This window comes from Drosophila bipectinata, chromosome 2R (genome assembly GCF_030179905.1).
Source record: "Drosophila bipectinata strain 14024-0381.07 chromosome 2R, DbipHiC1v2, whole genome shotgun sequence".
NCBI lineage: Eukaryota > Metazoa > Arthropoda > Insecta > Diptera > Drosophilidae > Drosophila > Drosophila bipectinata.
The window spans coordinates 11,830,984-11,852,302 of NC_091737.1; the positions used below are offsets into that span (position 1 = coordinate 11,830,984).

At 47.4% G+C, this 21,319-nt stretch overlaps 7 protein-coding genes across 9 annotated transcripts; 5 read left to right on the top strand and 2 right to left on the bottom strand.

Moving 5' to 3' along the window:
• Positions 1-25: 25 nt before the first annotated feature.
• Positions 26-1,979, top strand: SmydA-7 (SET and MYND domain containing, arthropod-specific, member 7). The gene is made up of 3 exons (XM_017252718.3): positions 26-352; positions 416-1,682; positions 1,743-1,979. The coding sequence occupies exons 1-3, from the start codon at positions 300-302 to the stop codon at positions 1,890-1,892; spliced, it is 1,470 nt and encodes a 489-aa protein (XP_017108207.2). The 5' UTR covers positions 26-299; the 3' UTR covers positions 1,893-1,979.
• Positions 1,980-2,071: 92 nt separating this feature from the next.
• Positions 2,072-3,894, top strand: SmydA-6 (SET and MYND domain containing, arthropod-specific, member 6). The gene is made up of 4 exons (XM_017252399.3): positions 2,072-2,253; positions 2,311-2,439; positions 2,490-3,618; positions 3,674-3,894. The coding sequence occupies exons 1-4, from the start codon at positions 2,189-2,191 to the stop codon at positions 3,842-3,844; spliced, it is 1,494 nt and encodes a 497-aa protein (XP_017107888.2). The 5' UTR covers positions 2,072-2,188; the 3' UTR covers positions 3,845-3,894.
• Positions 3,895-4,045: 151 nt separating this feature from the next.
• LOC108132935 (uncharacterized protein KIAA0930 homolog) lies at positions 4,046-8,880 on the top strand. Of its 2 annotated transcripts, XM_017252521.3 has the most exons (7): positions 4,046-4,550; positions 5,027-5,193; positions 5,250-5,672; positions 5,727-6,174; positions 6,863-8,185; positions 8,300-8,449; positions 8,510-8,880. In XM_017252521.3, exons 1-7 carry the CDS (start codon positions 4,433-4,435, stop codon positions 8,548-8,550), a joined length of 2,670 nt encoding a protein of 889 aa, XP_017108010.2. In that variant the 5' UTR covers positions 4,046-4,432; the 3' UTR covers positions 8,551-8,880. The 2 variants fall into 2 exon arrangements, with proteins under 2 accessions (XP_017108010.2, XP_017108012.2); XM_017252523.3 differs by lacking the exon at positions 6,863-8,185 and having other exon boundaries at positions 4,057-4,550; positions 8,510-8,878.
• Positions 8,881-9,010: 130 nt separating this feature from the next.
• Positions 9,011-14,752, top strand: fat-spondin (extracellular matrix protein f-spondin). The gene is made up of 5 exons (XM_017252526.3): positions 9,011-9,315; positions 11,568-11,962; positions 12,787-13,248; positions 13,309-13,534; positions 13,589-14,752. Exons 1-5 carry the CDS (start codon positions 9,129-9,131, stop codon positions 14,602-14,604), a joined length of 2,286 nt encoding a protein of 761 aa, XP_017108015.2. The 5' UTR covers positions 9,011-9,128; the 3' UTR covers positions 14,605-14,752.
• On the bottom strand, positions 9,442-11,390 carry tef (teflon). Its single transcript, XM_070278035.1, has 3 exons — positions 10,987-11,390; positions 10,135-10,928; positions 9,442-10,068 (listed from the first exon to the last, which is right to left on the bottom strand). Exons 1-3 carry the CDS (start codon positions 11,324-11,326, stop codon positions 9,643-9,645), a joined length of 1,560 nt encoding a protein of 519 aa, XP_070134136.1. The 5' UTR covers positions 11,327-11,390; the 3' UTR covers positions 9,442-9,642.
• On the bottom strand, positions 14,573-17,828 carry LOC108132937 (general transcription factor 3C polypeptide 3). 2 transcript variants are annotated; one of them, XM_070278034.1, is made up of 3 exons: positions 16,081-17,828; positions 15,147-16,018; positions 14,573-14,639 (listed from the first exon to the last, which is right to left on the bottom strand). In XM_070278034.1, exons 1-2 carry the CDS (start codon positions 17,794-17,796, stop codon positions 15,161-15,163), a joined length of 2,574 nt encoding a protein of 857 aa, XP_070134135.1. In that variant the 5' UTR covers positions 17,797-17,828; the 3' UTR covers positions 14,573-14,639; positions 15,147-15,160. The 2 variants fall into 2 exon arrangements, with proteins under 2 accessions (XP_070134135.1, XP_017108014.2); XM_017252525.3 differs by lacking the exon at positions 14,573-14,639 and having other exon boundaries at positions 15,110-16,018.
• Positions 14,954-21,319, top strand: Mov10 (Mov10 RISC complex RNA helicase). Its single transcript, XM_017252524.3, has 6 exons — positions 14,954-15,119; positions 18,077-18,116; positions 18,172-18,311; positions 18,374-19,242; positions 19,335-20,771; positions 20,828-21,319. The coding sequence occupies exons 1-6, from the start codon at positions 15,091-15,093 to the stop codon at positions 20,941-20,943; spliced, it is 2,631 nt and encodes an 876-aa protein (XP_017108013.2). The 5' UTR covers positions 14,954-15,090; the 3' UTR covers positions 20,944-21,319.

The window sequence follows — 21,319 nt, forward strand, 5'->3', positions numbered from 1 at the left end:
CTTTCCAAATCTTCAAAGACTCAACCCCCAACCACTGAAGAGAGAAGTGTCCTAATCCGATCACCTCTTTATGTGAGTGGGTCTATAAATAGGAAAGCGTCTCGTTCGAGTTACGCACGCAATTAGCGAAAGTACTTAGCGAAGCGACAGGGCTCCTCTAAAGAGGGAAATTCCTAGCCACCTATTTGGCCAGCACCAGAGTGTATCTATAATTGCTCAGTGCGTTCTTGGCGACGCTGCTGTGAAAATCACTTACTGGGCACTCTTCTCGCCACGTCGCGTCTCGCCACACGTAATCGATGCAAGATTTCGGTGAAAATATTCAGCAGGTCCACAATGACCAGCTGGGCAGGTGAAGTCCATACCATCCTCCGCTCTGTATTCGGTATATAATAGTGGTTTGTTTTCTCCCCAGGCACCTGGTGGCAGGGATGAACATCGAACCGGGTGATACTCTGCTGGAGGAGCGCCCCCTGCTGGTGACTCCTCACTGGGAGTGTGGCCAGCTCAAGTGCGCCCAGTGCTTCCAGGAGTCGTACGTCATCTGCCGGCGGTGTCAGGTGTATCCTCTGTGCATGGATTGCAGTCAGCACGATGACTTTGAATGCAGTTTCTTTGCTAGTGGAGCAGGGAAAGGTATCTGCAAGGATATCCTGGTGAAAAACTATGGCATATGTGGTCTTCTCAAGTTGCTGCTCCTCCTGGAAGATCCTGCCACTCGACCTGATTGTGAGACGCTCGTGGAACGGCCAGTTAACCTGGATGATTATAGGGATGGGGACGGAATGTGGCAGGAGCATGAAGAGCAGGTGGTAAGGCCACTGATGGCCAGTGGCCTACTGGAGGTCCTTCCAGGCCAGCAGCTGACGAGTGATGTGCTGCACGCCCACTGCATCCGTATCGACAGCAATGCCTTCGAGGTGACCGCCCGGGACGGAGACACCTTAAAAGGAGTATTCGTGTGCGGAGCCAGTCTGCCGCATAACTGTGTTCCCAATACGGTGGTGGCCTTGGACGAGCAGTTCAACATGAAGCTCTATGCAGCTGTGCCCCTCCAGACCGGTGACATCATATACAACTCCTACACGAATCCCCTGATGGGAACCAGCCAAAGGCAACATCAGCTACGTCTCAGTCGCCGCTTGGACTGCTCCTGCTCCAGGTGTCTGGATCCCACGGAAATGGGCACCCATATGAGCAGCATGAAGTGCCGGGAATGCTCCCAGGGATATGCTGTCTGCGAAATGGACTCCGAAGGTCGACCTGGCGACTGGCGCTGCTTGGAGTGTCAGGCCACCATGTCAGCTGCCAGTGTGCATGAGCTGTTGGCGGAGGTGGGAGGCGCCTTGGTGGAGGCTCGCGGTGAGCTGCCGGTCTACGAATCCCTGCTGACTCAGTACAAATCTATGCTTCATCCCAATCACTTCCTGCTGCTGGACATCAAGCAAAACATAGCCAGCATTCTGCGGGCCGCCGCACTAATGAACTCCATGGAGCAGCCTTGCAAGAAACTGCTGGCTCGCAGGGTGGAGCTATGCTCCGATCTGTTGCCCGTCTGCCGGGCCGTGGTTCCGGGCATTTCCAAGCTTTATGCCATCGGCCTGTTTGAGTATCTTCTGGCTCTGATCGAGCTGGTGGAGCTGCAGTTTGCCGAAAGTGATATGACCAAAAAGGAGTATGTGGTGAGTCAGGGATATACCTTCTACCAAGACTTGGTATGACTTACTTTTGCGTCTTCTTAGGCCCAGCTAAGGACTGCCAGGGTGGTGGGCAAGGAAGCTATGGATCTGCTACGCTTTGAGCCGGAAAACTCTGCCGAGGGCTACCTCTCCGATCGTATTTCCATGGAGTTGGAGCGCATCGACTCGGATTTGAATAAATACGGAGGCTAGCGAACAGAGAGTGCTGCTGCCGTGATTTTAAATTTAAAATAAATTAGATTAGTCCAATGGAAGAGGAATGTCTTCCCTTTCTCGTTAGTTGTTTTTAGTTTTTTTTTTTTTTTTCATTTAGTACAATGTGTGCTGACGACACGGTTCAACGTTTGGCTGGGGGAATGGGCATGGGAAAGGGAATCATTGACCAAGAAATAAATAAAGAATTGTCGTTCAATTAAAAATAAGCATTCGCTAGCAGTCGCACTGGCTGTCAGTATGCCAAAGGAAGCCGAAGGGAACGGGATCAAATAATGGCTGCAGTTACGGATGATTTCGCCAAGAAGTGCCAAGTGAAGCACAACGATACGCTGGGCAGGTGGGTCCATCTACTCCCCATCCTACCTTAGCCTTATCCGTGTGGTGTCTCTTGAAGATTTGTGATCGCTCTGGGCAATATACGAGCTGGTGAAACTTTGCTGCTGGAGGAGCCCATCGTAGTCCTGCCCCACGCTGGCGACAGACGGTGCTCCAAGTGCTTTAAGTTGACTGAGGACTTTTGCCGGTGAGTTTGTGGAACTTTTCGGCTTCAGTACTTACATAAATCCCATATAGAAAGTGCCACCTGTTGGCCTTGTGCGGGGACTGCTCCGAGCATGACGAACGAGATTGCAAGAGGCTTTGCGACCTTAAACTCTCCGAAGAGCAAGTGCATCTTCTGCAGGAAAAGAAACATTCTGAAGTGCAATCTGCCCTCAAATGTCTACTTTTGAAGGAAAACTTAGAAACCCAACCCCTTTATGAGGAAATGTCTCAAATGGAAAACCAACTAACAGCCAGGAGAGGCACTGAAATCTGGAAGAACTACCAGGAACATGCCTATGATCCTCTGGAAAACACTGGAGTTCTTAAGCAACTGAACAGTGAGGCTAACGAGGATCTCGTGCAGGGTCTATTGGGGGCGCTGGACGTGAATGCCTGTGAGATACGAGCCCCGGAATCAGGGGGTTCCATGAGGGGACTATATCGCCGGGCAGGACTCTATCCGCACAGTTGCCTGCCCAACCTGGTAACCGCCATTGATGACGAGAGACGCATAAAAGTGTACGCCAATAGATTCATAGCTGCTGGGGAGATACTCTACAATTGCTACACCAATATTCTTCTGGGCACCGAAGAGCGTCGCCACATCCTGAAAGCTGGCAAGTGTTTCGACTGCAGCTGCTCCAGGTGCCAGGATCCTACCGAGCTGGGCACGCACATGAGCAGCTTTATCTGCAGCAGTTGCGCCTGCCCAGGGGGTTACATTGTGCGCCAGCCAGAAACCGGGACCTGGCAATGTCTTATTAATCCGGAACATACTCTCAAGCAAGAGTTCGTGGCCAATATGTTGGAACGAGCTAAGGAAGAAATATTTCACGCCAGGGACGATATTTACCGTTTGGAACTTCTCCTGGCTAAGCTTAGTCGACTTCTCCACGGAAATCACTACCTTATGCTGGATCTTAAACAGAATATAGCCTCTATTCTGCGCCAGATTCTACAAAACATGGCCCATCGTCCGAATAAAAAGGTCTACGAGCGCAAGATTCGTTTGTGCCAAGAGATCTTGCTGGTCCTGAAAGTGTTGGCTCCCGGAATCTCCAGGCTGAAGGCCATAGCCCTTTATGAGTTGGCCAACACCCAAGCGGAGTTGGCCAGAAAACTTTACAGCGAACAAGAGCAGAGCTCCAGGGATCTTCTGGTGGGTTATTCATAACATAATGTACAAAATTCCCAATAAATATGATATTTTCCAGGTGGAGCTGGATCAAACGGAGGTGATGATGCGGGAGTCCCTGCGTATGTTGCTCTTCGAGCCCTTGGCCACTCCAGAGGGTCAGCTTTCGCGAAGCATGCTCCGGGAGCTGAAGGATCTCCAAAATGACATAAAATTACTACAAGAGCCCAATGATGATGTGGTCCAATGAAAACCATATTTGTTTATCATTTGCTTTTGTTAAATAATAAATTTTGGATCATAAAAATCGGGACTACAAAATGAACATAAACTTTTCCGTTAAAAGTTTAAATTCAAAATAGAAGCAGTGTTGGTAAACTTAAAACTATCGTTTGTTAGCATACCTTACCAGCCCTGGCAAGCTTGCTTGTTTTGTTTTCGCAATTTAAAAATCAAAACAATAAAAGCTTTTCCAGACAAAAGAGTTAATTTAACATCCAAAAAGTGTTACCAAAAAAGTGTTGACACAAAAGATGGCAAACAATGGCTAGGAACAGAAACAGCTGATGGGAAACAAGTCGAAAACCACCCCCGCCACAGGAAGGGAACAAAACAGAGAAGGGCGAGAGTCTCAGCTCATTTGCGCTTTACATCTGCTGCGGTGGAGATAAGTTTCTCTTGCTGATTCAAAACTTAATTCAAGTATCGGAGCCCCAGCAACCACAGATGCTGCTAAAGTATTGACAGTAGTCAAGCCGCCCTGCCCCCGTCTGGAAATGATTCGGACGTTGTGAAATAGTGGGCTTAGTCATCGGATCCGAGGAAATCCCCTCTAGAAATGGCTCTGGCCAGCGCTGCCGCTGCCCTCTTGAAGGGCTCCCAAACGCCGCTGCAGCAACTCCTGGAAGACATCAACTTTCAGCGGACCAAGGAGATGCGCCAGTTGCTCAAGGATGGTGGGTATTCCAGAAGCAGTCTGTAGATAGGAATCCCATTTTAATGGGAGCTGAGGCGTGAAAAATCTCGGAGAAAATTGTCTACATTTGCGCATTATCGATTTGTCAAGTGGCCAACCCCTAAAGGAGTGTTACAGCCTTCATGCGCGAGTGTATGTCAGCTTTCCGCCCCACTTTCCGCTTGCAATTTGTTTTCTTTTATGTAAGCGGCTTTTACTTTTATTTCTAAGTGGGTGGGGGATGGAGGTGGCGTCCCCAAACAGCTGTTCACCTGTCGAACGCTTTCCTCAGGCAATCTTCTCCATTTCTTTACTGAAGAGACAAGTCCCTTGTATATTTATTCATCCTAGCAACGGATGTATCTTTTTTAATGAAATCCTTTTTTTATCCTTTAAAATAAAGGGTTAGTTTACTCTTCTGTGTATTCAACCCTCTCTGGTTCTCTGAACAAATACAAATCTTTCCCCCTTTTGCAGATGGCGGATTTGTGGTACTTCAGGGCACCACCTACTGGACGGACCTGTTCGTGCGCCACTTCCTTTTCCAGACGGAGCCAGTGCACAGCATCGACTCGGACGATCTGCTTTTCTTTGTGCGGAAGAAGCACGTAAAAAGCTCCTCGCGCCACATGCCAAAATTTGAGGTAAGGAAACGCCACGAAAACCTCAATTTGAATCCCTAATCATATCCCTTTCACAGACTGAAGTGGAGGTATTCCGCAAGGACTCGCGCAAACTGCCAATCGGCGATCCCGATGTAGACTGGGAGGAGACAGTGTACCTCAACATGGTGATCCATCAGTTTGATTACACTTTGACCCTGGCCATCTGTACCAGGACCTCGCCCAAGGAGCTGCAGGTTTTGAGGAGGCATTCACAGCGTGTCTATGCGAGTCCTAGTCGCCGGAAGATGGACACCAAGGGAGAGGGCGAGGAGATCACCTATCCTCACATCTGCTTCATGGTAGACAACTTCGATGAGGTGTTCAGCGACATCCTGGTGCGCGATGGAGAGATGGTCTGTGTGGAGCTGGTGGCCAACGACAAAGATGGAGCGGTGCAGGGAGTGATCTTTCTGGGTTCCATTCGCTACGATGCATTGAAGAAAGTCTACGATGCCAGGGTTAGTGGGAAACATCACTCTTGAAGAAGCTGTTACATTTCTTTTCCATTGCAGCAATCCAGTCTGAGCTCCAAGGTGGCGCAACGCATGTCCTTTGGCCTCTTTAGTAGCGGAGCCGGAGTCCAAACTCGCTGCGAATTCGTCCGTATGAAGGGACCTCAGGGAAAGGGCCATGCGGAAATGGCGGTCACCAAGCCGAAGGGTTCCGGGGTGGAAACGCCCACCAGCGAGCCGGGCTTCTGCGCCACGGACATGTGGGATGAGTGGGAGGAGGAAAACGACGACTACTGCACGTATCGCCACCAAAGACGCCTCAGTGATCCGAGTGCCAATCTGAACAACTTCTCCCGCTACGGTTGGCGCACAAAGAACTCCAACAACCCGGACATGGTGGGCAGCGGCACCAGTTCCAGTGTGGGAGCCAAGGCGCGCTCGGAGAACGAGGGTCTCGATTCGCTGGCCAGCGAGGTGTCCGAGATCGAGGCTGGGGACTTGCGCGACGGTCAGTTCCTATGAGTAGTATTATGTATAAGATTTATGTCATGGTTTCCTCTTCATTTGAGCATCCTTTAGTTGCATGCTATTCACATTTGTGTATTGCAATTGTTGCCGTAGTGCTTTAGCCGCTTTTTCCGCTTGCTCCTTTATTCATTTATGTTCAGATTCCTGAGTTACTTCTCGTAATGTGTTGTGGTTCAATTGATTTTCCTTTTACGAGTACAATTTCCAACTATCGAATTTATATATATACTTATATGCCAGTGCCAGTGCCATTGCCCCCCAGAGACAACTCCAGAGTATATATATAAAGCAAACACCAGACATTGCCGAGAAAGCAGGACAAATGATACACTAATGACAACCAAAATTATATTCCTTTTGGCTTTGGTTTCCACACTTGATTTTGATATGGATTGATTGAGGGCAAGGGATATAATGGAGGACATCCTCATCCAGTTCATCACATCCTTCCATTAACCTTCCCTCTAGAAATTTTTGGTTTTAATTCGTGGTGGCTTGTTGTACATTCACTATCCCCCCCCTTAGATGATTTCTGAGTTATTATTTACACCGCTTTCTGTTGCCAAAATTATCTATTAAGTTGCTTGGGCCGATCCTCGGTTGTACATGTGTGTGTATGCGATGTATTTGCTTTTAAAACGCCAAAACCGATCTATATCTACTTGTAGATCAGCAACGTCCTGCTTTCTCGGCCTCCGCGGCAAAACTGCACCCAAATCCGAACTGCGAAGCCCACAAACAAGCTTCCGGTGACCCACAACAAGATACGGTGTCCCATACGTCTCCTGGGAGCTCACCGGAGATCCCAGCTGCCGCTGCTGTACCGGCAGTGACTCCGCCACCACTTAGTGCTGCCGTCGAAGTCACGGTCGTCGGGGAGAGTAATGGAACTGGACAAAGCTCCTCAACGGGATGCAACTGCTTCGGTGGTAAAAAGTGCAAGAAGCGCTGGGCAGCGGGCAAGAGCTCCGACACTCCGGAGATGTCCGAGGTATACTGCCCCAGCTGCGAGGATCCGTCCAATGAGTCGCCCGCCTGTCTGGCCAAGATGCCGGACAAGCGACCCACGCGACTCCAGAAACCCAAGGCATCTAGCATACTGAGTGTGGAGAGCGAGCTGGTGGTAGGGAAGAGGAGTAGTTTCAGGCTGCCATCGGAGAGTAAGCGCAAGCAGCAGGGTGGAGGCATAACCAGGAGCGCCTCCCTGAGCGCCGCCGATCGCAGAACCAGCATTCCCACGGCCAACAAGAAGATTATTCCCCCCAGACTACGCTCGGCCAAGAACAAGGATCAGGATAAGTCGAAAGACAATGACAAAGATAAGGACAAGAACAAGGAGAACGACAAGAAGTCCTCCAATCAGAAGGTTAATGGCAGTTTCCTGTCCAAAATGTCACCCAAACGACTTAAAGGCGGCAAGGACAAGGACAAGGACAAGGAGGGCGACAAGGAAAAGGGGAAAACGAATGCTCCAGCCAAAAATAAAGCGGCAAACAACAACAATCCTAAGCCGGAGGAGAGCTCCAAAAGCGACGAGTACGAAATAGCCGATGATGCCACTTCCCTGAATGGCAGTGAGTCGGAGGGAGCTGCCGCCAAGATGGCCATTCTCAGTGAGAGCGACAGCAAGCTCATGATCAGTGTGCGAGGACGCGAGGAGCTGCCTGTGGTGGAGTCCCCCAAGACGCCGCCGAAGCGCTTCGAGAAATGTGTTCGGGTTCCCGTCGGAGAATCGGAGAATCATCCACTGCAGCCAAACGAAAACAATGAGAACTTGGAGGTGCTCGACGAAAACAAAGTAATCTCACCCACGGAACTAACGCCCATGTTGGACGTGGCCAATGGGAATCAGGAGCCATCGAGTGCTACCCTACCGCGGACCGCAAAACAGGCGCATGTCAGTAAAATGATGCACCTGGTGCCCAAACGCAGAACTCCCGATGGCACTAACATATACTACTGGTGCGATGTGCCCAAAAAGGCACTAAAAGGTCACTAAAATGGATATTTCTTTATTTTCTTCTAATCTATTGCACGTCTTCAGTAACTGTCTGGCTAAGATCCTAAAATAACCTAATAAAATGTATTTTTGGTTCTTCTTCCAGAGCTAGACGATGGCGCTTATAATCCCCTGTGGACCAGTCGTGGCTTTACACAATCCTTTCATTTTTGGAAGGAAAACCGAAGACAGCAGTCCACTCCGCTCAACGCATTCCTCACATATGTGACACTGCCCTGGTGGAGCATTGCAAAGGGTAGGATATATATACATAATTAAATACCATCTATTATTTCAATATCTTCTTTGTTTTCAGATCTTTTGGATCACCGGGAAACGCCTATTTTGACTTTTTAGTATTAACTTGATTTGCGATTGTGATTATTCTTTATAGTCCCTATATGCTTTATAGTCCTCACATGTACTACACGATCGAATGCCAACCATGTGATCACTCTCAGTTCAATCTATCAGTATAGATTTGCTTTGTTCTTGACCAACGTTAAGTTTCCTAAAGCGCATCCACACGGATCCAACTATACAAATTTATAAGCTACGAACTACGAACTACGAACTACGGATAGTTGACGATAGACGACACTGTTACCGATGATATGGGAATATATACAAATTGTAATATTATTTGTAAATTGTACGGCAACATTTACACCACGAAATATATTCGAAATAGAAAAAAGGAATAGGCATTTAAATCTGACAAGACAAATCGGCATCTGTGGTGTACTCGGAAGATTACTCGGAGCCGGAGGCATCCGGCTTCGGGTCGCGAAGATAGCTCTGTGAATCGCTTCTCCGGCTCGGCTCGGTGGCTAGTCTGTTGTTGAGTCTCGCCTGAATCGGTCGCAATCCGTCTTATTTACAGTCCAGCATCACAATCAATTCAAGTGATAACGTGGGAAACAAAGGCATCGAAGATGGGGCAATCGCTGCCACTGCTCATCCGCTTGGTTGTCGTCGTCTGGTTGACAATTAACACCGTCACAGCCTGTCCCCGGGCACCCACCCACTTGCCCCATGGTCGGCGCACACGCGGCGACAATGGATACAAACTAATTGTCGCCGATGGACCCAACGGATATGTGCCCGGCAAGACATATAATTGTAAGTCAGGGAGGCAGTACGTTTCGTAATCACTGCCGAGGGGTCACTCGAAAAATGAACACAAGAATAGCCGCAGTGATAAGAGCACAGAATCCAGAGCAGAGCTCACATAATATAGAGGCGATGTTGGTTGTGTTCTCATTTTTTTTATTTTTGGTTATTGATACAGATAATCAAACTTTCAAACTTAAGCTCCTTACTACAAAACAATGCGTATCAGATTTAAAAAATTGTATAAATGTTACACTTTTGGCTTCTAGTTTAACAGTCTGAGATGGACCTTCATACACTTCTTGTGTATGGAATGTTCTTAATATAACTCTTTTTTTAGTGCTTCAGTAAATGCTTCCTGAAACGAGCTTCAGTAGTGAAATGCTCGTCGCAGTTATCACAAAAGTACAGGAATCGATTATAACGAGGAACAAATGAGAAAAGATTCAAGTAGTGGTTGACGCTGGAGGAGGGTTCTATCTTGTGGAAAAACTTCATGTCCACCTGACCAGTAAACCATGAGGATATTTGATTGAGTAAGCGCTTCAGTTCGTTGACTTTCAGGGTGCAGCCCATCTCTCTGTTTAAATCCTTGACAAAATTGGCCAATATTGTATCGAGTGGACCCTTTATTTTTCTTGTGTTCCAAACAGAGTCGTGCTTTTTGTAAATCTCGCAGAACTTGGCAGCCTTTTTGTGCAGTTCATCCACATCTTCTTGCATCAGCCTATCCTCATATTTGAGGTTGTAGATGATTGGCAACTGGAAAAGGGAAAGTTTGGATAAGAGGGTTTAGGTTCAACTCAAATACAATCTATACCAGCTTACCCCTATAGAGATAAGTAGGACCAAGTCGCTGCTCTCTTTGTTTTTATCCTTTAAATCAGTTATAGGCTTATCCTGCAATACAGGATTGCTTGCCTGGGATTGGATTGCTGCCTTTATTTGAGGTTTTTTCGGAGTATAGCATTGAATCTTCGTGTTTGATAATTGTTCCCTATTTCGAAAAGGCTCGATTGGCTTGGGAAAGTTATTTTCCAATGATAATCTTTCAGCTTTAATTTTTTTAGAATTCTTTTCGCTTTTTAAGCTCTCTGAAAGCAAAGACTCTACAGTCATCGGGGAATTAACATTGATTGGAGAAAGGACTTCCACGTTTCTAATTATTGACTTAGAAGATGATTTTAAACGCTTTTGTACTTGCTGGGAAGAAATCGATCTCTTAAATTGATTTTCTACCAACAAAGTAGAAGTGCTGCCTAAAGAAGACTTTTGAACTCTTACAGTAGACTCTATGGACTCAGTCTGAGCCTCTAACTTGGTGGTGGTAGTGGTAACATTAAAAATCCCTGGTTCTTTAGCAGGCTCCAGCACATTTTCTTTTAGGGTTTTAAGAATATGCTTCTTGATGTGGGTCAGCCGCTTCCTGGACTGACGGGCAATGGTGTGACTTTTAAGATTGCAGACTCGCAGGGGCCCTCTCTTGGCAACCTGGCAGCGGTCATTCTTGATTACAAGCTGTTCATCTTGTTCCTGAGCTTCTTTGTGGGAATCGCTGGAAAACAGCATAGCTTCCACTTCTGCCACCACGTTTTTCGAATCGTGTTCCTTCTTTCGTTTAGCTGGAAGATAGCACCTTGGTTAATAACATGACGTCAGTTAAAGGAATAGTTTACATACGTGGGTTCGGCGGGACTTCTTCTGTATTCGGTTCATCCGACTCTCCATGCATCCCGGAATCACCACTGCTGGTATCGATTCCCGGAGACTGGCGGTCTTCTTCTAAGCCACTGGACGACATCAGCTCCTCCACGCTATACACATTTTGTTCCTGATTGAAGGGCAGGACGTCTCCATGTGCTAGCTGGAGGTGTCTTACAAATTTCGGCAGACCAGTGAACATGTCGCGGCAAAAGTGGCAAAACAAGGCCACCATGTTATTCTTCGGCGATATCACAACATCGCCACACTTTTCGAAGTTCACGTCATTTCCCTCCAGCAAGTCTAGAAACGAAGTCATTATATTATACAATTTTAACAAAACTATACAAAAAATTAAAAACAAAAATCGGCGCGTTGTCAGTGCTAAAAAATAATCTAATGAGGCAACAGTGTTGCAAATCGAAAAAAAACGTGGCCAAATCTGATATCGTAGAAAAACATAGAATGGGCTGCCACATTTTGGAATGTGGAAATATCGATAGTTTTAAAAACATATTAGCGCGATTCATCGAAGAAGTTTAAAATTTGGTTGTTGGCAGTACTTCTTCTAGGATCTCGAACCCACTCGAAAATCCAGCACTTCACCCACTTCACCATCGCTGCTGAGGCCCACACAGGAGCTAGGCGTCCCCAGGCAGCAAGTCCGAGACGCGTAGGCCGATTCCAACTGTTCAGCGATTCCCTAACCCAGTTTAATGATCGCTGTGTGAACACGGTTTCCGAGGCCGATGATCTTCCCAAAACTGAGATTCAGGTGATGTGGGTCGCCCCTGAGGCGGGTTCTGGCTGCGTCTCCCTGTCGGCAATGGTCTATGAAGGCCCTAGAGCATGGTTTGCAGATGATGGCCATCTTTCCACGGTGATTTGCGAGAGGAAACCGGATGCGGCGGCTGCCCAAAAAGAGTGTTGCGCCTGCGATGAAGCCAAATACAGTGTAAGTAAATCTATTTTCTTGTTACACCCTTGCAGAAGTTACTATAATTTAAAAAAAAACCCTTGATTTTTACACACGGAGTCATCTATATTGTCATGACTATATTATATCCAAATTACATCCGATCCTCAAGCGGAGTACTTTTATAAATTTCTTGAAAAATTCTGCATCAAAACCAAAGATCCAAATACCTTGAACGATTTCTAGATCGATTCCCCGTCATTCTGCATCAAAACATCAGAATTAAATTTTCGATCGAAATTTTTCCTTTTTTTTCTGATACAACCCCTTGCAAAATCCATGATTTTCATATATGGCACCTTGCAATGTCTATATCTTTGTCAATTTCCATCCGATCCCTGAGCGGAATACCTTGAACGATTTCTAGATCGATTCCCCGTCATTCTGCATCAAAACATCAGAATAAAATTTTCGATAGAAATTTTTCCTTTTTTTCTGATACAATCCCTTGCAAAATCCATGATTTTCATATATGGCACCTTGCAATGTCTATATCTTTTTCAATTTCCATCCGATCCTTGAGAGGAATACCTTGATCGATTTTTCGATCGATTCCCCGTCATTCTGCATCAAAACTTCAGAATTAAATTTTCGATCGAAATTTTTCCTTTTTTTTCTGATACAACCCCTTGCAAAATCCATGATTTTCATATATGGCACCTTGCAATGTCTATATCTTTCCCAATTTCCATCCGATCCCTGAGCGGAATACCTTAAGAGATTTATGGAAAAATTCTTCCCAATTCTGAAATTTATTTATGATTCATTTATTAATAATAAGCTATAATTTATTTTATTTTTAGTTCGTTTTCGAGGGCATTTGGTCGAATGAAACTCATCCCAAGGACTACCCCTTTGCTATCTGGCTGACCCATTTCTCGGATGTGATTGGAGCCTCTCACGAATCAAACTTTTCCTTCTGGGGTGAAAATCACATAGCCACCGCTGGATTCCGTTCCCTGGCCGAGTGGGGCTCTCCATCTGCCCTGGAAACGGAGCTGCGAGCCATTGGCCCTAAGCTCCGCACTCTGATCAAGGCCGCTGGCTTGTGGTATCCGCATGTTAATCAGAACACCTCTTCCAAGTTCCGCGTGGATCGTAAGCATCCAAAGGTGTCGCTGGTCTCTATGTTTGGTCCGTCTCCGGATTGGGTAGTGGGCATTAGTGGTGTGGATCTTTGTACTGAGGATTGTAGCTGGAAGGAATCAATGGACTTTGATCTCTATCCATGGGATGCAGGCACTGACAGTGGCATTTCCTATATGGTAAGTACACATTTTTATTTTTTCTCTTTAATAACCGCAAAAAATAACCTCCATTCTTAGTCCCCCAATTCGGAGACTCAGCCTCCGGAGCGAATGTACCGTATCACTACAATGTATCCTGAGGATCCCCGAGCTCCTTTCTATAATCCAAAAAGTCGCGAAATGACTCCGTTGGCCAAGTTATATGTCCGCCGTGAGAAGATTGTTTCCCGTAACTGCGATGATGAGTTCCTTCAAGCCCTCCAGGTGGAAACGTCCGATGACGCCGAAGAGCAGGACACTAGAGGTGGGAATTTTCGTTATTTTTTTTAAGGAAAACATTCTAATCCAATTTTTGTAGCTGAATGCCGTGTGAGTGAGTTCTCGGCCTGGAGTCCCTGCTCGGTGACCTGCGGTAAGGGTATCCGGATGCGCAGTCGCCAGTATTTGTATGGCCAGGCGGCGGAGCAGGCCAAGTGCAGTCGCCAACTAATCAGCAAGGAAATGTGCGTGGCGGCGATACCCGAGTGCGCCGGTGGTTCCACCTCCGGCCGAGATCGAGACGAGGACGAGGGCGAAAATCTGGCCAACTCACAGTCCTTGGTGGGAGACAATGGCGAAGGAGCCGGTCTTTGTAAGACTTCGCCCTGGAGCGTGTGGTCGGAGTGCTCCGCCAGCTGTGGCATCGGAATCACCATGCGTACGCGAACCTTCGTCAACCATCTTGGTCGCAAGCGCTGCCCCCACATCACGGTGGTGGAGAAAAACAAGTGCATGCGGCCAGAGTGCACGTACGAGCAGGTGGAGTTGCCCGATCCAATGTGCCCAACCACCCAGTGGAGCGATTGGAGCCCGTGCACCTCCACTTGCGGCAAGGGCGTGACCATCCGCACCCGCTTGTTGCTGCTGGAAAATGGCCCCGAGAAGGAGAACTGCACACGTCGCATGGAACTGCACCAGCAGAAGGAGTGCAATAATCCCACCGACTGCCACATTAATGCCGAACAGGCCAAGGAGATATGTGTCCAGGGTCCGGATACGGGTCCATGCCGTGGAAACTACATGCGCTACGCCTACAATCCTCAGACCCAGAGCTGTGACGCCTTCAACTATGGAGGATGTCGGGGCAACAGGAATAACTTCCTTACCGAGAACGATTGCCTGCACACCTGCAACTCCATCAGAGGAGCTAAGGTCTCTGGAAACCCCAGGGAGTGTGTCCTGTCCGAGTGGTCTGGCTGGTCCGCCTGCAGTGTCTCCTGTGGCGCTGGCTTCTCCGAGAGCCGACGTCATGTCATCAGCGAGGCCCAGAACGGAGGTCGTCCTTGTTCCAAAAAGCTGGTCAAGCATCGTCCCTGCACAATGCCATCCTGCTAGGCCATCCTAGGGGTTCTCTTACATTCACCTGAGAACTTGAAATAAGAATTTATTGATTTTTTGAAATGTAACTAAAAAGGAGTTTTTTAATAAAAATTAAAGCTTTTTTTGCAATAAAATTAAAGTAAAAACTACTATAAAAAGATAATCACATTAATTGAAAGCTTACAGCTTGATATTTTTTTTGTTCTTATCAAAACCCAAGCCATAAAATACCTTCCTTTAGTGCAACTGATTAAATTGCATTTTTAAGAGTGAAATTTTAAAACTCTTTAAGGTCGTCGACTAATTTTGCGATAAGAAATATAATCATGTGATTCCCCTCACTAGAATATTCTTAGCACCGTTGTTCAATAAATAGGGTCTTGGTATATTGCCAGAGTTTAGTTTCAACTGGTGTCTTGTTACAAGAACGCGTTTCAATTGTGAACAAAAATTGTTTTATATTTAACATTTCTTAAACAAAACTTAATATTTCTACCTCAAATGGGTAATAATTCTACAAAACAGAAAAGGTGAACTCAAGATTCTCAGATATCTACCCCAAGTTCTAAGTCTAAACCACACAATATCGCATTAAACACTGTCGCGCCTTCCACTTATTGCCATTCGCTCGGTAGATGAGGTGTAGGTTGAAGGCCACCTCGTGCTGCAGCCCCAGGATAGTTTCGTGCTCAGCAATCAGTGGGTGCAGCGGCACGGCCAGCGCCTTCTCGTAGTATTCCACTGCCAGATGGAGTAGGTTCGCCTGATGATAAATGCGTCCCATGTTGTACAATATCTCTTGTTGAGCGGCGCAATCCGCCAAATCGGTGCCCGCGCACCGAAGCTCTTTGTAGCGCTGGGCAAAGGCAATAGCCTGGCTAACAGCCGCCGATTTGCGGAGGACCTTTCGCTGTATGCCCAACTGATTGAAAGCCGCCGCTATACAGAGAGCCACTATGGGATCGGGACTTTCGCGGAGAATCGGCATATAAATATTTAAGGCATACTTAAACGAAGCGCAGTTGAGGTGGTAATGGCCTTGGAAAATGCGCATCTGCTTCGTTTCTTCCGAGAACCGTTGCATAAGTCGCCGCATGTAGCGGTAGTAACGAACCTCGTCACCCTTCTGTATCATCAGAGCGAGCAGATTCCAGAGGTTCGCCTGGCTGGGCTGTTTGGCAATCAATTCGCGAAGGTATGAGAACGCGATGGCGCAATCGTCGTTGAAGTAGCACACCAGCACCATAATGCGCTCGATCTCGTCGTTATAGAAGGCGAATCTCTTAGTGGTCACCATAGCGAAGCAAATCTTCTCAGCGGCTCCGTATCTTCCATGCTCGTGGGCCGTTCGCACCAGCTCCATGAACAGATCAAACTCATTCTTGGATGTCAAGTCGGATGCCTCAGTGGTAGAATTCTTTCCAGATTCCTGATGATTTGAAAAAAAATTTATATAAGTAGCTCGAAAGCTTTTAATAATGATGTGCTCACCTGTTGTTCCTGCTCCACATTGGCCGTGGTATCGGCGGTCTTGCTTCGCATCTGGATAATAGTCTTCAGGCTCTCTGCATTGTAGGCGCTACCCCCATTGGCGGCGGCCATCATTTCCTCACGGTTATACAGCTTGATAGAATGCCGGCTGAGCAGCACATAGCCTACGTCCAGGAACTCCTCGATTCGCCCAATCTGCTGTAGCATCACGCACCGTTCGTATAGAAGCCGAGCGATTACTGGTCCTTCTCCATCCCCAGGTTGCTCTAGGGCTTGTACCGCCTCCTCGTTCCGACCCTGTTGCTTGAGCAGAGCGGAGAGGGTGAAGCGAGCGTCGTAACAAAATGGAGCAAGTTGCACCACCCGCTCATAGCACTGAATGGCCTCATTTGTGCGGTTCAGCTGCCGCAGGCACTCCGCTTGCCTTAACCATACGAACGCCGGGCACTCCACTGTATCTCCATCCGTTATGGGACTCATCAGAGCTATGGCTTCCGCGTACTTATGCTCCTGCATGAGTGCCTCTGTGATGTCCATGTAGAGTTCCACTCGATCGGCGGTAAGAGTGATATGCTCCTGGACGTTCTGGATGAGGTAGCCCAGCAAATGGTGGGCTCGCATGTGAATCAAGCTAACACACAGCTTGGCCCTCAGCTCGGGAATAAAATCGTCGGGTATATCGCAAAAGTAGATAAGTTCCAGACTCTCCTCCTGGTCGTTTTCAATTTCGAAATTGGTGCGCTCTCTAAGGCACTTAAGTACCTTTGCGTACTGCTTGTTGAGGATCAGCAGCTCCAGGTACATATTTATATCCTCCAGCGTAAACCGAGCCCCACACACGCTGTAGGCTGCCTCCATGGCCTCCAATGCCAGGCCGTGCTTTCTCAGAGCATGGAAGTACCTGGCCACATTCTGGGATGTAGTCAGGCACAATTTCCACTCCTCGGGCGGCATTAAAGGAAGCATCTTAAGGTATGTGAACATGGACGCGTTAGTTTCGCCCATCTTTTGAAGAAGCTGAGCTTTCCGCAACCGCAGTTGGTACACCTTGGGCAGCATTTTGATGGCTTTGGTGTAGATGAGACGGGCGCGGGATAGATTACCCTGTTGCACCAGCAGATCCGACACCCGGATCCACATGTCTCGATCTTGAGGATTCAGGTGCGCTGCTAGCGTCGAGAAGTTGAGAAACTTCACTTCATCGCGGTTCTCATAGATCTCGGCGAGTGTATAGAAGGGTTCGCTGGCTAGAGGATTCTGTCTGATGATCTCCATGCAGATACGTTCGGCAGTTTCGAAGCGTCCACGGACGAAACTCAGATTAGCCTCTCCCATCAATCCTTGAAGTGCTGTGCTCAGCTGACTCTTTCGAACGCCACCGCCGCCGCCCCCGGATCGAGCACTGCTGGTGGGCAGTTCTGACCTGGACTGTGCCTGGGCTGAAGTGCTCGGCTTCATCTCCACATGCTCCTCGTTGGATTCCTCCTCATCATCCTCGTCTTCGTCGCTGGCCTCAAGTTTGGTGCAAAAATCAGGGAACTCTGGACATAGGCCCTGGACATAGCGCTTGATCAAAGCACCCTCCTCCTCCTCGGCCTCGTCGATAATGTCCACCACCCGCAAAGGTTCCGTCTCCTGGAACTGTCCCAGTTCGTTTTCCGGCACATCATTACTATCTATTTCCTCAATTAACACAGATTCCGAGCTTTGGTCCATTTTTGTAAACAAACCGGCCAGTGCTGCCGTTGTTGGCTAGATAGTTTTCAAGCTATTTTATCGATACCACCGATAACAATGACAGTGTTGGTTAGCTTTGAAAATAGTATGGTAAACTTATAAACAAGTGGCGCTAATTTGAGACGCTATGGAAATAACGGAACTTCCTCTGAAACGAAATGCGCTTTTCCGCGAATACGATTTTCTATATAAAATACTTTTTTGTGCTGCTCTTGAACGCGTCCCGTGAATGTTAACTCTTTGTCATTTTTATTTTAAGCGAGCGCGAAACGATGCAGATCATTGAAGATCAGGAATTGGTGAGTTATAAATTTTTAAATATTTAAACTTGTATTTATTTATGAATGCTTTCAGTTGGATGCACAGCTTTCGTGCATTGGCAAGCATGCGTCCAACTGGTTGCACCAGAAGGATAAGTACTTCGATTTGGCTGGCAACCAGCCAAAGCTCGACTATGAGGCCCAGCAAAAGCAGCTCCAGGCCAGGCAGGTCCGGTAAGTTTTGTCCAATTGCTTAAAGCACCATGCTACTTCACGTCCTTTCCGATCTACACCAGAATCTTAAGGATGATGACCATACTTTCTGATTATCCGCCGAGTAAGGAAATGCTCAAGGCAAAGATTGCTGAGTTCACCGACGATTCCTTGACCGAAAACAATGAAATCTTTGCGGATTATCTGGAAAACCGCACGCTTGAGTTCTACAACGTGTGTTCCGTGATGACCACCCTGCTCACCATTGAGGACCTCTCCACCATGGAGCAGTATACCCAATTAATGTGTGCTGATGTGTCTCCAATAAAGGTTTCGAAGCTCGTATTCGAGATAAAACTGCCACCAACAGAGGTAAGTCCAGAGGATTTCGTTGCTCCCAATCTGGATGATGTGGTGCTTGTGCCAAAATGCAGCCAGCTGGCATCACCGCTACCAAAGCAGCTTATAATGGCACTGCTGCCGCACCACCATGAGTATGTGGATAAGAAGGATCCGATGCGCCGCCATGTTGCTAGCGTGGAAAAAGTTAACCGCAACAGTGTGCAGTTCCGTTTTAGTCGTGGCACCTTTCCAGGAGATGAGGTCATAACAGGCCAACGCTTTCTTGTGATAATCCGATCGAGGCGTATACCCACCCGATACATGTACCGTGCTCTCAAGCTGCTACAGGATACCCCATCGGTGCGCCGATATCTATTCCCTTTCCCAGAATGGCTCACCCAAATGGTGAAACAATCGCAGATCCGCATGGACGGATGTGCGGCTTTACCCAACTGGTTGGAGGTGAAGCCCCAACCAATACCAGCTCCCCCGGCCGAAATTAGCCTTTTAAATCCTTCCATCAAAGACAATGCAGAGCAGTTGCAGGCAGTCCAGAGGATTGTGGCTGGACCCAGTCTTCAAGGACCCTACATCGTGTTCGGACCACCAGGTACGAATAGTCTACATCTAGGAAGTAGAACTGGGGGGTTCCCCAAGTTACCTTAACCTAATCTCTTCTAACAAAACGTATTTTATATCTAGGCACTGGCAAAACTACCACTATTGTGGAGGCCATTCTACAGCTACGCCTTCAGCACCCGGGAAGCCGTATCCTTGTAACCGCCGGTTCGAACTCTGCCTGTGACTCGGTCGCGATAAAGCTGTGTGAGTACTTCCAAAGCAATGTCTATCTTCGGGAGCAGTTGCAGAAGCAGATTGATTACCGCTCTGATTATCAGCTGATCCGGCTCTTTTCCCGATCAGTAACGCGCAAAGGATTGAAATCGGTGCCGCCGCTATTACTAAAGCATTCCAACTGTTCGAAGAAGACTTACAAACACCTTGGAGTGTCGAGTATTATGGAGTACCGAATCACGGTGGCTACATTGTCCACTGTCGGGAGACTGGTTACCGATGGCCTCAGTAAGCTTAAGTTTTTCACTCACATTTTTATCGACGAAGCGGGCGCTTCCACCGAACCAGAGACATTGATAGGGATCATGGGCGTGAAGCAGACCACCAATTGCCATGTGATCCTTTCCGGAGACCACAAACAGTTGGGCGCCGTGATAAAAAGCAATAGGGCTGCTTCGCTGGGACTCAGCCAATCTCTGATGGAGCGATTGCTTCGCACAGATCTCTACCAGCTGGATGAAAACGGTAACTATGATCGCAGCCTGCAAACGCGTCTGCGTCAGAACTATCGTTCCAATCCGGAGATCGTGCGTTTGTTCAATGAGTTGTACTATAACCGAGAGCTCATTGCCCAAGCTCCTGCGGCTGAAGTTAACATGGCAGCGTACTGGAAACTACTACCCAACGCAGAGTTTCCAATCATATTCCAGGCAACTCATGGAAAGACCTCGCGTGACGAACAGTCCACCAGCTCGTACAACCGGCTGGAGGCGCAGGTTGTCTGCTGGTATGTCAAGCGCCTCCTTAACGACGGACTGGGCAGGGGCACAAAGGTGAGTCAAGAGGATATCGGCATTGTGGCTCCGTACACTGCTCAGGGAAAACTCCTGAGCCAAATGCTCAACAGCCAGGGACATGGAAATGTTGAGGTGGGCAGTGTGGAGACCTATCAAGGCCGAGAGAAGCCCATAATCATTGCCAGTTTGGTACGGTCCTTTACCAACATGGGATTCATGCGAAATCCCCGTCGCGTCAACGTTCTCCTTTCGCGGGCCAAGTCCCTGCTGATTCTAGTCGGTAATCCTGTGACCCTTCGCCATCACCGCGACTTCCAGTACATAATCCGGGAGTGCAAACAACGAGGTACTTATCTCTACAAGAAAAAATGCAACCAGCAGCAGCGGCCGGACTTCTTACCCGATCTGGATGAGGACGGCTTCGACGCCACCTTGCCATACTGCTCTGATTCTGATGATGAAGAGCTTACTCCGTGGTTTGCTAGAATGCCGCTTGACATAAGCGTGGTCAAGGGCAAAGGCGAAGACCAGAAGCTCCAAGCTATTCGTAAGTATTTTTTAGTGGATGTTCATGTATTGGTAATTAATTTGTTTATATTCTAGATGACAGTCCGGCATCCATGCGTTTTAAAATTAAGATAAACACCCTAAAGTCGGACGTCAAGGCTTTGCAAGCCAAGCTATCGAAAATTCCAATGCCGAGCTCCCAGAAAAATTGAAACTTCCGCAGTTAAACTTAACTCATAAGTTGGCATATAGAAGCTAAAGGAAATATGATTTAGATTTAGATTTAGGAAGAAGAATAGACTTAGGTAAAATGATAAAAGTGAGACCCATAGAATAATACGAGTTTAAGGTGCATTTTCCAGAAGAAAGTTCTTAAACCTGAAATGGATTACTACATTGATCTGTTAAACAGAAGTATTGGTATTATTTTTTTTAATGCAAGTTATATATATAAGAATTCTTAGTGCAGTCTTGGAATAAACTGCAAACAGAAGGATACCACTGATATTCCACTCAAAGGTCTGCAAATGAAAAAAAAAACAAGGAAGAGAATATTAACTTACAAATTACCGACAAAAGAAGTACAAA

Excerpts from the sequence above, each read along its gene's own strand:
- LOC108132937 (XM_070278034.1), bottom strand. The coding sequence starts at position 17,796 with ATGGACCAAAGCTCGGAATCTGTGTTAATTGAGGAAATAGATAGTAAT. Across the intron at positions 16,019-16,080 it reads ATGTGGAGCAGGAACAACAG|GAATCTGGAAAGAATTCTAC; the intron begins GTGAGCACATCA and ends TCAAATCATCAG.
- LOC108132935 (XM_017252521.3), top strand. The coding sequence starts at position 4,433 with ATGGCTCTGGCCAGCGCTGCCGCTGCCCTCTTGAAGGGCTCCCAAACG. Across the intron at positions 5,673-5,726 it reads AGAAAGTCTACGATGCCAGG|CAATCCAGTCTGAGCTCCAA; the intron begins GTTAGTGGGAAA and ends TTTCCATTGCAG. Across the intron at positions 8,186-8,299 it reads GCCCAAAAAGGCACTAAAAG|AGCTAGACGATGGCGCTTAT; the intron begins GTCACTAAAATG and ends TTCTTCTTCCAG.
- tef (XM_070278035.1), bottom strand. The coding sequence starts at position 11,326 with ATGACTTCGTTTCTAGACTTGCTGGAGGGAAATGACGTGAACTTCGAA. Across the intron at positions 10,929-10,986 it reads AGAAGTCCCGCCGAACCCAC|CTAAACGAAAGAAGGAACAC; the intron begins GTATGTAAACTA and ends GCTATCTTCCAG. Across the intron at positions 10,069-10,134 it reads TCCTACTTATCTCTATAGGG|TTGCCAATCATCTACAACCT; the intron begins GTAAGCTGGTAT and ends TCCCTTTTCCAG.
- SmydA-6 (XM_017252399.3), top strand. The coding sequence starts at position 2,189 with ATGGCTGCAGTTACGGATGATTTCGCCAAGAAGTGCCAAGTGAAGCAC. Across the intron at positions 2,254-2,310 it reads CACAACGATACGCTGGGCAG|ATTTGTGATCGCTCTGGGCA; the intron begins GTGGGTCCATCT and ends TGTCTCTTGAAG. Across the intron at positions 2,440-2,489 it reads TTGACTGAGGACTTTTGCCG|AAAGTGCCACCTGTTGGCCT; the intron begins GTGAGTTTGTGG and ends AATCCCATATAG.
- Mov10 (XM_017252524.3), top strand. The coding sequence starts at position 15,091 with ATGGGTAATAATTCTACAAAACAGAAAAG. Across the intron at positions 15,120-18,076 it reads AATTCTACAAAACAGAAAAG|CGAGCGCGAAACGATGCAGA; the intron begins GTGAACTCAAGA and ends TTTTATTTTAAG. Across the intron at positions 19,243-19,334 it reads CATCGTGTTCGGACCACCAG|GCACTGGCAAAACTACCACT; the intron begins GTACGAATAGTC and ends TTTTATATCTAG.
- fat-spondin (XM_017252526.3), top strand. The coding sequence starts at position 9,129 with ATGGGGCAATCGCTGCCACTGCTCATCCGCTTGGTTGTCGTCGTCTGG. Across the intron at positions 13,249-13,308 it reads ACAGTGGCATTTCCTATATG|TCCCCCAATTCGGAGACTCA; the intron begins GTAAGTACACAT and ends CTCCATTCTTAG. Across the intron at positions 13,535-13,588 it reads CGAAGAGCAGGACACTAGAG|CTGAATGCCGTGTGAGTGAG; the intron begins GTGGGAATTTTC and ends CAATTTTTGTAG.
- SmydA-7 (XM_017252718.3), top strand. The coding sequence starts at position 300 with ATGCAAGATTTCGGTGAAAATATTCAGCAGGTCCACAATGACCAGCTG. Across the intron at positions 353-415 it reads CACAATGACCAGCTGGGCAG|GCACCTGGTGGCAGGGATGA; the intron begins GTGAAGTCCATA and ends TTTTCTCCCCAG. Across the intron at positions 1,683-1,742 it reads TGACCAAAAAGGAGTATGTG|GCCCAGCTAAGGACTGCCAG; the intron begins GTGAGTCAGGGA and ends GCGTCTTCTTAG.